Source organism: Ptychodera flava, chromosome 3 (assembly GCF_041260155.1).
Source record: "Ptychodera flava strain L36383 chromosome 3, AS_Pfla_20210202, whole genome shotgun sequence".
NCBI lineage: Eukaryota > Metazoa > Hemichordata > Enteropneusta > Ptychoderidae > Ptychodera > Ptychodera flava.
In genome coordinates, this window is record NC_091930.1 from 16,916,065 (window position 1) to 16,931,155 (window position 15,091).

A 15,091-nucleotide genomic window follows, 5' to 3' on the forward strand; every position below is an offset into this window, starting at 1 on the left:
CATAGACATTTTTTACAAAAGATATAGAAAGAAATTCGGAAAATACTTCTTATTCTCATCGAGGCATGTTGCTCGGTAAACTACAACGTATTCCCGTAGCTTCCCTTTATATTGAACATACATTGACGAGAAATATGGCATCGAACACGTGCTGTTTTCATCATTTCTCGTCATGTCGTGTTGTGATGTTTTGTGTTGTTGTATTGTGTTGTGTTGTGTTGTATTGTGTTGTGATGTGTTGTGTTTTGTTGTGTTGTGTTGTGTTGTGTTTTGATATTTCGTGCTGTGCCGTGTCGTGTTGTGTTGTGTTGTGTTGTGTTGTGTTGTGTTGTGTTGTGTTGTGTTGTGTTTTGTTGTGTTGTGTTGTGTTGTGTTTTGATATTTCGTGCTGTGCCGTGTCGTGTCCAGCTGTGTTGTGTTGTATCGTGTAGTGTTGTGCAGTAAAGTGTAATGTAGCGTACTGTGGTGCTGTGATGTTTCGTTAAGTCGTGTAAAGTTAACGTAATCCATCCTGCAATCCTCAATGGTGCATTGCATGGTATCTGTTACGCTGTAATACCTCTGGTTCTCTCATGGTTTCATTTTTCCCCAATCATAAACCATCTTGGGTACAAATTTCAAGGCAATGTTGACAATTTCATTAAAAAAGTAATATCAATTATCGAAATGACGGAGCTCGTGTTTATTTTTTGAATGTGTAATTAGTGTGATTGTTTAATTGCTTTGCCTTTAAACCATGTAACAGCCTCGGACTTTATAGTTAACGAATTTAATTTTATCTCCGAACAAACAATTTATATGGCAGTGAACAATTTTGGGTTTTTTTTTCTCTGGACTGCGCGATTGCGCAAGTTTCGCGTTACCAAATATCGTCTGCCCTAAAGAAGTCAGGGAGCCTTCGGTAATTACAGAGTGATGGGCCAGGGGAATTCAGATCAAACCTGTTCCGAAAAAATATGATCCTCCTCCCTATCCTCCTCTCTAAAATGTGACCCTCTTCCCTGTCCTATGTTCTAAAACTTGACCCTCCCCAGCCACTGTGTTGATACATTTGTACCATGGGATTCATATATGCCAAACCGATAGCAAAAGATTATGATAAAGCTATATTATATTATTATGTATAAGATCATAACTAGCTGTTCATTACTGAAAGCGTGATTCCATGTTTTGCAGACTCCACCTGATCGTGTTACTTGAAACGTATCTGTAATGTCATGGTCAATTTTAGCATCAGTGTCGGTATTGCCAGTACGGTAGGACTGCATATTTGTGTCACTCCTACTAAAGCAGTGTCATTGTCACTCCTTGTCAATCAGTTATACTTAGAGTGATATCATCATCATCATCATCATCATCATCATCACCACCACCACCACCACCACCACCACCAAAATCATCATCATCATCATCATCATCATATCATCAGTGATCTGGAGTGTACGCACCGAAAAGAACAGCCAATGACTCGTTTGTGGTTTGTTCTCCAGGGAAACTAGCGCAATTTTATTTACACTATTTGATAGCGGGTAAGTTTGAAAAGCAGGACGCATGTATTGAGACATCGTATCAATGTCGATGACATCGTCACAGTGGGGAATTCAAATTTCGGCGTTGTTCAGGCACGTCGAAAGTGATGACCTCAATCGCAATTGAACAATATAAATACAGCCCCTAATGTGTAAAGTCTGTCCCCTAATTTTGCCGAATGCGTCGCTAAAACGTCCCTTTCCAAGAACACGGAGAGTAACCACCGACAAGTATACTTCTACGACAGTCCTAATTTGTTTCGCGATAAAATGGCGCCACTAACTTTCCGGCAAGCTGCACCGATGACGAAAATTTATGATACAAGCCACAATTGAGTAAAGCAAAAGTTCCAAATGTATTTATAAGAGCAGTCGCTGATATTTCTCTGCTTGATTTGCCACTAGCATAGCAAAACAAAACCAGTATTTCCGTTTGAAAATGCGATCTTGTACATCCGGGTACTTTGGCCGCACTGAATATGGCCTGTAATGAAAGGTATTCACTTTCTACCGTACTGCATTCTTTCGACACGACGCGAAAAGGCAATCAAATAAGAACTATACAACGACCTAGATCGTTTGGCAGAAACTACCAAATTATCAGTATCAAGACCCTAGTTTCCCGGCCTCCATACCGTTCAGTTTAAAAGACACCACCACCGCACTGTAACATATGGCCTTGGTATATTTACGTAATTTCAGAATGCATGATGCTATAAATATCTCCGCGTTTTTGCAAAGTGATGCCCTGTACATTCAACGGGAAGCTAACGGTAACATTTGCCGCCGTGTGCCTGCACCATTAATGGCCGAATGCTCGCTGCCTTTTTAACAGCTGTACCGGGACATTGTTTTATCGGTATTGCAGACGATAAACGGACGAGAATTGACAGTCTGGGTAGAGAGACTGTGTATTTATTTCGCGGAAGACAGGAGTTCCAGTTGATGTACCATCGGTCAATACACGTCGATTACTTTTTTTATGACTAATTGATGACCTAGTTGGCGGTGAGTTGCGATCGACCGTTTATTGCTTGCCTGGCGGTAAACACAGTCGCGTTCGGCAGAGAAAACAAATTTTAGATCTCCCACGTGCAACTGAAAACTAACATTTGAAGAGCAGTATCGAGGAGCTAGCCAACGGGAGCGTATCGGGAGAAGCAAACGCTGTGACGTCATGTGTTAGTCACAAAATTCGTTTGCGAGGAAAGCAATATCTATTGGCTCACGCACAAGGGGATATTGATACCATAGCTTCGGAATATTATTTTCGGCCAGCGAATCTTCAGTGTGTAGCTAACTGACTATGTGACTATACCATTTTTTCATCCGGGTGTTGCCAGCATCAAATCAATGTGAAGACCAAACAGTTGAACAGGTGCGTTCTTTCCATTTTCTAGGGGTAGACCATTTTATATCGGGGGTGGTGCGTAATGGTAATGGGAGTATAGCTTAATGAACGTTGCACGAGGGAAATTTCCCTCGTTACTTCTTCACGAAGACATTTTAAAATGACTGGAAAGGGACGAAAAGAGAGGTATTTTTGGGGAACCTTTAGATTATAAAAATGACACGATATTATATTTAAAGTGCTGACGGGGAGAAAACAATGTGTACCAAAATTCTTGTCCTCGATGACATCTGACGGCACAACCCCTATTTATTACAACTACTGTACCAGTAACACGGGTTGAAACATATTTTTGGAATGATTGCATGACGACACACAGTGACAGCGTTGTCCTTGTCTATTTTCAGGTTATAAAACCTTGTCTGCTAATACTAGAATGATAATAACGTGTCTTTTTAAAGTTTCTGTCCAAAAAGGTGGGTTTTTTTCACAAAAACAGCATTTTCCAACTGATAAAATGATAGATATATTGTATCAGTGTGTAACTTACAATCACAAACTGAAACAAATTCGCAGAAATGAACGTCTGTTTCCCTTATAAGCTACACAGTTTTGAAAATTTCAAAATTGGTAGATGCAAATCCTGGAAACCAGAAGAAATTTCTGGATGATGTTGACGCCACCTGCCAAACTAAATAGGGACACAGCAAGGTCGATAACACAGAACAGCGCCATACGGTGTGTCAGTGACATCGTCGAGTGAACGAGTCGATGTGACCTGACCTTTGTTTGTCAAGGTACTTCGCGATGGACAGTAATTATCGCAGATCGTTCCTGAAAGTTGTAATTGGAACACTTATCGATGACTTCAAGCTTGTCCATTCACCACTAACTGTCATTAAAACACTCTTTCAAAGCAAACTTTACATATTTTACATTCAAAAGTACACTTCACATACACTGTATCAGATCAACATCACGTGTATATTCCTTAAAAGTACGGTGCGGGATAAGAACTCGCAGAGCAGTCTGGGTAACCGAGACCACGTTTGCCTTGCTTGGGGTCCATTTGACGCCATCACAGTTGGCCGAGAGCGAGGTCAAGAAGTGGCTGAGAGGCGAGTGATTCGCGGATGCGCGCCATTATTTTCCGAACGGAGCGAGTGCGACTTTCTTGTTTACAAACAATGTATTTCATGCATGATATCTAGATGTATCCACGTCAACATAGTGAACTAATAGTCGCATGTACTGCCTTCGTAAATTAAGATCATTTGATGTTAATCGAAAACTCCTTTCCATGTTTTACACACAGGTGTCCGGAGTTGCCGGTGTACATGCATAGAGAGAATGGGAAGGTTTGACACGATTTTGCCCGCTGGACCGTGAATCCAAACAAATAAGGAGTTTAGAGTCAAATAAAAGGTCTACGCCGATAGCGAAATACCTCTTGCCTTTAACGCTCAAGTTTCAAGTGGGCAAACTAGCATTTAGTCTCCGGCCCAAAACTCTCTGGTAACCCCGTTCATCAGGCTGTTACGTACGGCAGCCATTTTAATAACCAGATTCTTTCCCATAGTGCAGTGCGGGTCATTAGCATTCGACATGAACCCGTGACCCCGCAACCGCTAAATTTAAACCACTATCAAACGGGCTACAAATATTAGTGCACACAACGTCCAGCTTTGCGTTTTGCACAAAACTCAAGTCATGGGAAAGTTTACCATTGTTACGTTTGTTTTGATCGTGCAAAGGTCACGAGTTCATCACTTATGCGCGCTGAACCATGGGTAATTTGTTCCGTTCAAAATGGCTGACGTACGTAACAGCCTGAGGATGAACGTAACCAGGAATTTAGGGCCAAAAGAGAGACTAAATAAGGATTAACACGTCTCAGGGTTGGACATTAAACGTCAAAGGTATTTATATGTCGGAGGAAGGTAGTTTTTGACTGCATGCGTTGATATACGTGGACTTTTATTGTCTACAGGATTCCGGAGGGCAAAATCGTGTCAAACCTTCCCATTCTCTCTATGCATGTACACCGGCAACTCCGGACACCTGTGGTTTTACAGTGCTTCAGTTTTGACAGGGTTCTGCCCAGAGTTCCAAGAGTGCTGGACGGCTCATTAATATTCATGAGCATTAATATTCATGAAAAACTGTAACATTTATATGCTTGTATTTTTACATTCTTAGGGCTTGATATACAAATAATAGCCAATTCCACTGTACCTTCAAAGTTTTTTTTCAGTTTTAACTGAACAAAACAGAAAGAAAACAATCTTTAGTAGTTGTAAAGGAATCTTTTGAAGCTTCTGAAAAATAATGTACCATTTTTTGTCATCATTTTCCTGTGCTTATATCATCCCTCACCACTATGAAGTTTGGATTACCATTGCACTGTACCAGCATCCAGTGTTTTTTCAAATGACCTAGGTGGTCTTGTTACTGCTCATGCGCAGACTCTTAGAGTTTAAACCAAGAACTTAGGGGTTGGCTAATCGGCCATAGTTTTGAAAGTGGAATTTCTCGATGTCAAATTCACTTCAATTGCTTCTTGATAGTCATTGTAGAATGGGAAAATTCACAAACAGAGAGGCTTGTTGCCACGGACAAGTAACTTTTGGCTTATTGACCTGAAAAATAAGTGAGTGTTCATTGATAATTCAAAGACTGGATTCGTTGACACCAAACTTGCTCGTGACTTTCATTGCATGCAGTCTTTCCACAATGCCACTCATTGAGTTTGAACTGAACATTGAAGAGTACGTTTTAGTTAGAAGTGCTCATTTTCGCTTCCGTACTTCATTTTTGTGGTGTTATAAACCTTCATACAAAGCAAAAAAACTTCAGTTTTTCTCCTTCTTTCGATCGTACAGAGATACTGTGTGACAGGAAAACCGTGTCTAGTTCATTTATAGGGCGATGATCTTGTGAACGTACGTTCAACAGCTGAACAGCTTTTCATATGCAAAATCAGCGTACGGTAATCAACCAGTGGTATTGTTTAAATAGCATTTTATTGAAAGGCATTCTATAGTACCATTGTTTTTATCAACTCTTCATGCAATTTTATGAACTGCTTGACCTCAAAAGTGTCACTCGTAGACATTCATGTTGATTGTTCAAAGCATTGAACTGCAAGTGCCGGTCGGTCACTTGTCAATGCTGGTCGGAAATTCTGAGTGCCGGACGGGCCCGTCCAGCGCCGTCCGCGTGGGCAGAGTATTTTGAGTATTCTCTCTCCTTTGGCATTGTCTGCTGGGGTGATGTGATTTCTGTTCATGACAAGGGCAGGTTGGAGAAAATCGTTAAGAAAGCCAGTAGAATTATAGGGGAAAACCAGGCATCCATTCAAGACCTGTATAGCAGACGACTTACTGATAAAGTGAGACAGATATTATCTGACACGACTCATCCCTTGTACAATGACTTTGACAATGAACGTATTGACAGGAGTGGACGACTGAGAATACCACGAACAAACACAAAGCGTTACAAAATGTCTTTTGTTCCGAGAGCAATTTCGGTCTATAATTCAGAATTTTTTCATAGAAACTAAGGACCGCGCACATGACCATTCGCACAAATCTTTTTACATGCAGAATGTATATATGTGCATGCTTTATGTCTTCCTGTCTTTCTTTCTGTCTGTATTTTAAGTGCTATGTTTCTAAGTGGTTTTCATTTTTGGTGACTTGCTTCTGTTTTATTTATGTGGCGAGCAATTCAATTTCCCAACGAGGATTAATAAAGATAATGATAATAATAATAATAGTGCAACATTTAAATTTTTAGATATTCATTATTAACAAAAATCTGTTAACTTTCATCAATCCCTAACGTACCTTAGATACTGTGTTTACATCGGTCGTAGGGGTCCCTGGCAACCTTTGAGCAGGACCAGGACCGCCTCAGGATTTGCTCAAGATTATAATGATATTCAAGGGAGGGTGTCGTCCGACCTCCAGAGTGTGAACCTTGCAAAGTTACATCTGACCCGCTTTGTGAAGGATGCTTTCTTTGAACTTGAAGCCGACATTCATTGCAAAATTGGAAATCATCGACAGTTGATGCAATGTGAAATATTTTTCATATGCATGCCACGCCTTGCAAACGGTATATTGACAATAATTTCTGATGTAAAACTTGAAAAAAAAAAAACTTCTATGCAATTTCGAATCCGGTAATTGTGAAATAATTGCAAAGCAGAGAAAAAGTGCAATGACTCTCTTGAACTAGAATATGTAGAAGAGATAACAATTGTACGTGTTCTTACATTATTGGCTTTCGAAAAACAAATACAATACAAATTACGCAAATAGAATCAATTAACAACAATGACTAAATAGGACTGAATAAAGAAAAGAAAATATTATTGAAAGGAGAATTGGTTTTTTGTTTATAAAACAATTAAAATTTGATCGACTTTTAATGTAAATTTAAAAAATGAAAATGAAAGCTGAATATCGCTGAAGTTTGAGGAAAAATACATTGGCATAAATTTACTTGCCGTACACATCATGGGGTACAATCATATGGGCACCTTGACCAGACCACCAAAGTACACTATGTCGATATTACCGTCATGAAAGGATGGACACGATTAAAAATGTTTCGTCTGTGGCGATCCCAGAGTAGCTACATATATCTAGAACTGACATGAGATGTAATGTTACTACGTGACTACCCTGGGGCCTAAACCACAACAAAAATAATGTTTCTAGCATTCATCTTTCTGAAGGCTGCGTTTATAAAGTCGTGAATCAGATGATCTATTTATATCTGAAGAAAAGTGAAAAAGGACTTGCCGCTTCGCATTCTGTATAAACGTGGGGACTGGTAAGTTTCTTCGCCCGGGGTGGGGAGGGGGTTATATTTTTGCGGACATCAAAAAGTGGTATATCTTATATGATAAAATTTAACGAAACAAAATAGTTGACTAAATTTCAGTCAAATCTTGCCATTTTTCTTGAAATTATTCTGTCAGGTACGTTTTTTTCCATGCCTTAAAACTTTCGAAACAAACTTTCAATTTGCAAACATCCAGATATATACTGTTATGCATCTATGATTAAAGTTATACGCCCGAAGGGCGCGTTGAAAACTGTGACTGAATAATACAATTTGTGGCTGGTATGATGCTTTACAAAACAAACTTTAATATACAAATATCCATATATCTCTGATATATCTTATAGATTATACGTATAGATTAAGTTACGCGCCAGAAGGGCGCGCCGTAAAATGCAACTGAATGATGAATTTCGTGGCTAGTGTGAAGTATATTAGGCAAGTTTGAGCCCGTATTGTAATTCAAAAACACACTGAACCCCCCTCCTCCCCACTGAGCATTTCAAAAACCAGGTGACCCCATCACCAAAGTCAAAGACAGGGTGACTCTCTTCCCCATGAATCCACCAACCCCCCCGTCCCAATCGAAGAAACTGACTAGCCCCTTGTTCAGTCTTATATCATCCATTGTCTCAGCTATGACGTTGCAGCGCGTGTACAGCGTGACTATCGTTGAAAATCCCTTGCTTTCGACAACCATATTGAATGGGAGAAAATTCGTGACTTAAACTTTAACGAAGTCGTAGGGTTGCTGGAGGGGTTTCTTGACGAGATACTATGCCGTAGCTATTCTCTCCCTCCCCCTCTGTCTCCCTGTCTCTGTCTCTGTCTGTCTGTCTGTCTCTCTCTCTCTCTCAACAAACTAAATTAAGAAAATACGTCAATAGGGTTTCGTATAAAACAACTGAAATGAAAGAAGAAATTTCGTTTAAACACAAAATGGAATTTGAGATAACGGAAATGGCATTGCAGTGTATGATCATCCATGACAAACAAGCCCTAATCGACAAGGTCAACATTTTGCATTTGTCAAATTTAAACACACACTCAATATATATATATATATATATATATATATATATATATATATAGAGAGAGAGAGAGAGAGAGAGAGAGAGAGAGAGAGAGAGAGGTGTTACGAAAATCGACAATTAGCACAAAAGCACAGCTCTAGGTCTGACATCACATTTAAAAAAAATGCCGTCACACATGCGAGACGGTGTACAACGTTCGGGATAGTGCCAGACAAGGCTATCATTTATTTACTAACCTGTTTGAAAGTGCTGCTTGAGATTAAAATTCGCAAGAGTGCCTGCATTATCTTTCAGTGTTCGGAATAGCACTGTACCTATGGGGCCTTGACTGCGAAAGGGGCGAGAAGGCTGATGACATTGGCATAACAGTTAAAGAATTTCATATATACACACGAAGGTGCAAGCGAAACTCCGGTCTTGTGTTGTTAGGGGGAACAACGGATCATTGGTGTGTGGCATTTAATCGCCTTGGATACATGACAATTCAAATAAAGTTCAACATTTACTTGAATTTCTGCAGAAAAGAACTGGTTTGGTTTCTTGGAACCATGACATTTTGGATGATTGTGCCGGAGTTTGTTGGAGAATCATATATATATATATATATATATATATATATATATATATATATATATATATATATATATATATATATATATATATATATATATATATATATATATATATATATGATATATATATATATATATATATATATATGATATTAACTCGGCACAATCATCCAAAATGTATATATATATATAATGTTTCATTTATTCTTTGTTGGAGAAACAATATCTATACATATTTATTTATTTATTTCATTGTTTGAGAAATAAAACTGTTTACGCTACATGAGCCCAGGTGTTCATTAGAAGTTTGAAACGGACAAATACCCAGGCCTGGTGTTGTATCCGAAGATAATGGAAATCATGAACCGTGGCAAATTGAATCCTTGTAGTGTCTGCATTCCTTAGTTCCTCAGGGGATGTCACGGTTCGCAAAAACAAAATCTATTAAAGAACAAAGTAAGATAATGGCATCTTATGACTGATCCTAGTTAGCACGGGTAAGGGAACAAAATTCATTTTTCCAGAACATTGTCCATAATCGGTTTCGTAATGCCATACCCTGTAGAATTACGGGACCCCGTCCCTCCTCAAGTGGATTCCCGGCTCTGACCTTAGCCATTCTCTCATACGGCATGATTGTACAGCTGCACTCCCGGTGGAATTTTTCTGTTCGTCTGGATGTTGACTTATCTTGGAAGTTTGGGGGGTACTATCGGGACGATTGACAGACAAGATCCCCCGGGATCTGCCCAAGCCATCCTCTCCCGGATATGAAGTTGTTAAAAATGTGGCGGGTCACTGCAAAGCGAGCGTCCGCAAAGCGTTAAAATTTAATCATGATAATTGTATTGGCAGTGATCAACGTCCGTGTCACGTGACCGATCGTCTGCGCCCGCAGGGAGCACTCCGATGCTCAATTAACAATATTATAAAATATTATTTTGGGCAACAGGTGATTGCAGTCGGTTTCCTCAGCGGCAGCGCTGCACTTCTTCCCACCTGGACCCCATGGCGTCCCGAGAGAAGTACAAGGCTTCCTCCCCAGAGTCACGTCTCCGCCAAGATCAAGGTTGTGTCCCGCGAGATGTGACGCCCAACAAACGAATGGCGGTGATGGTGGTGGGACTTCTCTGGTGGCTGCTGACACTCCAAGCCACCGTCGTCACAGCAACAGGTAAGCCACGTTCCGCGCGCCAATTATTCCGTTCGATCGCTGGCTTTCGAATAAGACGCCCGACTAAAATCGCCTTGGTTCTATGGAGCTAAAGACCTATGTATTCTACACCAGTATGTGTCTATTTCTAAAAGCTAAAAAGAAAAATCATTGGGTAAAAATTTAATTTTCTGTTCGAACAAAAGAGAAATTAAAGCACGCATTCGAGCTTTACGAATGTCAGGCTATTAAGAGATGAACCGACAATTGTATTGAAGTACAGGTAGCCTACTGCGGTATTTTTCTCTGAAATAATTAATGTGGTTTGCGTTTGAGTTCCTTCTCACACTGTTCCAGTCTGAGGTTAGCTGATTAAAAATCGATACCGCCATTGTGGTGAAAGTGAGCGGACCAAGCGAAGGTCCAACGGCAGTCTCTATCTATTCATGGGGTTGGTAACAGGCAACGCATCATAACGTATGCGACAACTGTTGCAGTGTATCGATGAGCGCGCGTAAAATGCACGAGTGGCAGCAGACGATACGTAGCCCGCCATGGCTTTCAATAATTGTTTTCTAATTCACAAAGCGTAGATACAACACGGCGGGTTACTAATAACGTCACAGCGCTACAGTTAGTTGCAAAAAAAATTGATACGAGTAACGATTGTTTTATTTAATGACCTCAAATTCTGAAGTGGACCAATTTTGCAATTTGTCAGCGCAGCTTTGATAAAATGTGGATAACTGAACGAAATTCCATTTTTCAGGGAGTCTTGGCTAAAACTAGCAGGAACAGACACAATTGTACAACTGGGAAAATCTGTCCGACTTTATGAGCCTACACGGTGCTATTTTTGGCGGCAAGCCTAGTACATAGTCGTCATCAGCTCTGTTACACCAACGATGCCACAGACAAAATGAAATGTTTCAGGTGGGGACGCTCGAATTCTCTGTCTGAGAATGATAAGGCCATGTAAAAAAATTATGTCTGTTCTAGTAATCCGACCTACTCAATTTAGTCCGTCCGACTCTAAACTTTTCCCCCTTATTTTTAAATATCACGCACGGTTTTGCCGATTTTTGTTGTTTTATGACGGTAACACAGAAATAAAAATAAATAAGACAAAAAGTTTAACCAAAAACCTACACTATTTCCTGATGGCTTGTTAACGGAAGCTCACTGTTTCTTTCTTACCCCTATGTCATTTTATTTATTCATATTGTGAGCGTTTATCGCAGTTCGCAGGTGCTGAAGCGACCGGTTCAGTTTTCTATTACATTTGAAATGGCGATATTATCGGCGGTTTTTTTCACTCAAGATCCACTCTATACGTCCGCACAAAATACTTGCTGCTTGAAGTCGTCAACATAACGGTGTCCACGATCAAGGAGAATTATCATTAACGGTAATGACTTGTCAAAACAGCGTAGGAATATCCCCGTGGGACAATTTATAACGCGACGATTTCCGGCAGTATTCGTGCATCGTCACGACATCCGTGGCCGACTGTCAAAGCTCTATTATTAGCGATGGATAACTGACCCTGGTAAAACACAAACATTTTGTGACAAATAGTTTGTTTGCATATGTAAGCACCGGGCGGCGTATTGATTTAAAAATAGGTGAACTAACACATAAGTCAAGCGAGACGAGCATAAATAACGGACAGGCTGACAGCTTGAGAGACACACACGCGCTCCCCAAATTTTCCACTTGCAGTCACACTGTCAAATAGTATATCTGTAAATGCTTTCAATAAATATTTATTTTGGAACCTTCCGTATATGTGCCTTCGATAGCTCAGTTGGTAGAGCGGAGGACTGTAGCGTCGAAGTCTGTCATCCTTAGGTCGCTGGTTCGAATCCGGCTCGAAGGACACTTTCTTTTTTGTTTTACTTCGATCGGATAGCATATGTGCGAACTATTTTTATATTAGGAGTAATCGGAACGGGTTAAAATCAAACTGATCAGCAACCAAAGTTTCAACGCGTCTAGTTTATTCTTTCGTGACCTCAACTGGGCTTTTGTCTCATTAGGCATGCAGAACGCCGAGCGTTTACCTCATTATACATGCGCGATCTCGTCATGACCTCATTCTGTTTTTATTATTATCATCATTGTACATTATTTATGCATGGTGTCACAAGCTGACCCCTGCATCTATTGTGTAGTAATTAATTATCCTACGCTATCGTCTTTGACAGTGGTGAACCTACAGGTTGGCGTGTGATCGACTATTTAATTGGATATGCAGGAATATTTTTGCGTTTTCACGGAAAAAAAATCACACAAAAATGGAGCATTTTTCGCCAAACGATGGCGTAAGAAGCACTAGACATGCCCTGACGGCTGAAAAGCGACTCAGAAATATACGGATGAAACTGTATTTGCAAAGCAAAATATGACGTGAAGTATGAAGCACGTCTCATGAAAAATGTATACCATGAACACTCAGTAAAACGCCCTTATCATTATAACGTGCGAAAGAAAGAAGTAATTTAACCGATTGTTTTCATTAATTTTTTAACAAAGCGATGGCCTTCTTGTGTTGTTAATCTCGCATTAGATTCGTGCATAACAACCCACGAATACAGAGCTATTAACGATAACCAGACTATCATTCCCTACACACTGTGTTGTGCAGCCACTGTCTGGACTGAGAGATAAACAGTTGACTGGACTTGATTTACAATGTAACTCTTTCTTTTACAATTTCAGCTAAGAGTTCAAGAGGTGAAGGTATTCTCAACAGAAACTAACTAAAAAGCCACATATTGGAGATCAATGTATCTCTCAGTCTAGCAGAGCGCCTGCCCCATGCTTGTTTACTGTAATTAATCGATGAGTCGGTGACTTTCAAATCTGTCGTGGTACCCAAGCTTATTGTTTGTGTTGTACGTGGATTGTGTCCGTCTCATACGCTGAGTTGCGGTACCTAGCTGAAACGCACTGTATCTCCCGGTATATCCATGAAATTTTTTCTGTTTGACGTCATTTTCGCGGACAGGTACAACTTCGAGCCGAAGACGAGACATTTGACATGACATCAAAGAGAAAAATTCCATGGGCTACATATTTATCGATGAACAGTCTCCTTACTTCTCGTTTGATGTGAATTGACCAAAATTATAGTCGAGGATTGCAAAAATACGGTTGCGGTCTGGGTTCATTTCCTGGATTACTTTCGTTTAACCCCTTGAGCGCTGTAATTTTCTCCCGCCAAAATTTTAGTGCAAAATTTTACAAATTTTTATGAATCTGTCTAATTTTTTTTGACAAATTTGGAACAAATCATTGGCATTCATTCATTGGCTACAGTTGTTTTCTAAAAATTTTGGCAAAAATCTGAGAAAAATTGGCGGGGGTTTATTTTATAAGGGGACAAAATAGACTTTGGCGCTCAAAGGGTATTCATTCATAAATCCGATCAAGTCGAATGATATTCGGTCACGTAAATTTTCAATAATTGCCTCGCGCTGTCCCGACGCACTACGTGAAGGAAGTCTGCCATCGGCTGGCAAGGACCAAGGGGGAGGGGATGGGGGTCTTCACCGTGCTAACGCCTGACAGCCATAGTACTATAACCAGAGTTATTTACAATATTTTCAAATGTACTTATGAAGGGAAGGCAACAACAAGATCGGAACTGTAGTTCTTATTCTAGGTGTCGTGGCTTTCAAAATATCACGAGCCTATAATGTTGGCGAGCCCGAAAAGTCCAGTTCGATGGCTGCCACTGTGACCCAGACTACGTACGTGGCCACAACGCGCCGTCACCACCGGTTTCCGCCGGTGTTAACTCGTCAATCCCGATCGTCAATGTTTATGTCTTACGAACACTGATGTCTGCAGTGACACATATCTCGCCCGTAGATACCTCCAAATATTTGCAACTTGACGGAAACTCTGTTCTGTTGTCCGAGTCAACGTTCGATAATACATCCATAGCACTGCACTGAAGAGTTCAGGCTACAGCTATAGCTGGCAGCTGATGTCTTCGCTATACAGCGCTAATCAGCATGTTCAATTCCGATCGAGAATTTACGGAATTTTTAACGTGGTGAAGGAAAATTGTCGCTGTTCGTCGAATGATTTGATGTTTTTTGCCTTCTATGTCACTTTCCGAAGATCGCACGGTACTTATTTACTACCATTTGCAGTAATAGAGCGCGAAGCCACTGCAGTGAACTGCAATAAAACTGCTTACACTAATTAGTTTCAGCTGTAGCCGTGGCCACTTTGGTGTTGAACAAGGCTACTTGATAAAGACCAAAAAGTCTGCTTGTACAAAGGCAAAACAAGCTCGAGTTGTAAATGAGAGTTTACGATTGGCACCCTGTGTTCAAGATTAAGATACAATGTAACATTACCATGCACTGGTCCATGTACAAATCTTTTTTATTTCAACTTCCCCAGACAAACTGTCTGCATGGGACATACAATGTTGTCGACATGCCAGCTGGCTACAGCTGAAACTAATTAGTGTGAGCAGTTTTATTGCAGTTCACTGCAGTGGCTTCGCGCTCTATTACTGAAAATGGTTGTATTTAGTTGAATTCACGTTGAGGTTTAGCTTTCGGGTTTATCGCCAG

At 40.3% G+C, this 15,091-nt stretch overlaps 1 protein-coding gene and 1 non-coding gene across 2 annotated transcripts in view; both read left to right on the top strand.

Moving 5' to 3' along the window:
* Nucleotides 1–2,770: 2,770 nt before the first annotated feature.
* LOC139129641 (uncharacterized) overlaps nucleotides 2,771–15,091 on the top strand; it is a 59,443-nt gene continuing 47,122 nt past the window's right edge. Inside the window, exons 1-2 of the mRNA XM_070695304.1 lie at nucleotides 2,771–2,907; nucleotides 10,296–10,517. Of these exons, the coding sequence (XP_070551405.1) occupies nucleotides 10,352–10,517 (166 nt within the window). The 5' untranslated portion in view covers nucleotides 2,771–2,907; nucleotides 10,296–10,351. The remainder of the gene's footprint in view (nucleotides 2,908–10,295; nucleotides 10,518–15,091) is intronic.
* On the top strand, nucleotides 12,289–12,375 carry Trnay-gua (transfer RNA tyrosine (anticodon GUA)). The gene is given in 2 exon segments: nucleotides 12,289–12,325; nucleotides 12,340–12,375. It is a non-coding gene; the product is annotated as a tRNA-Tyr (tRNA).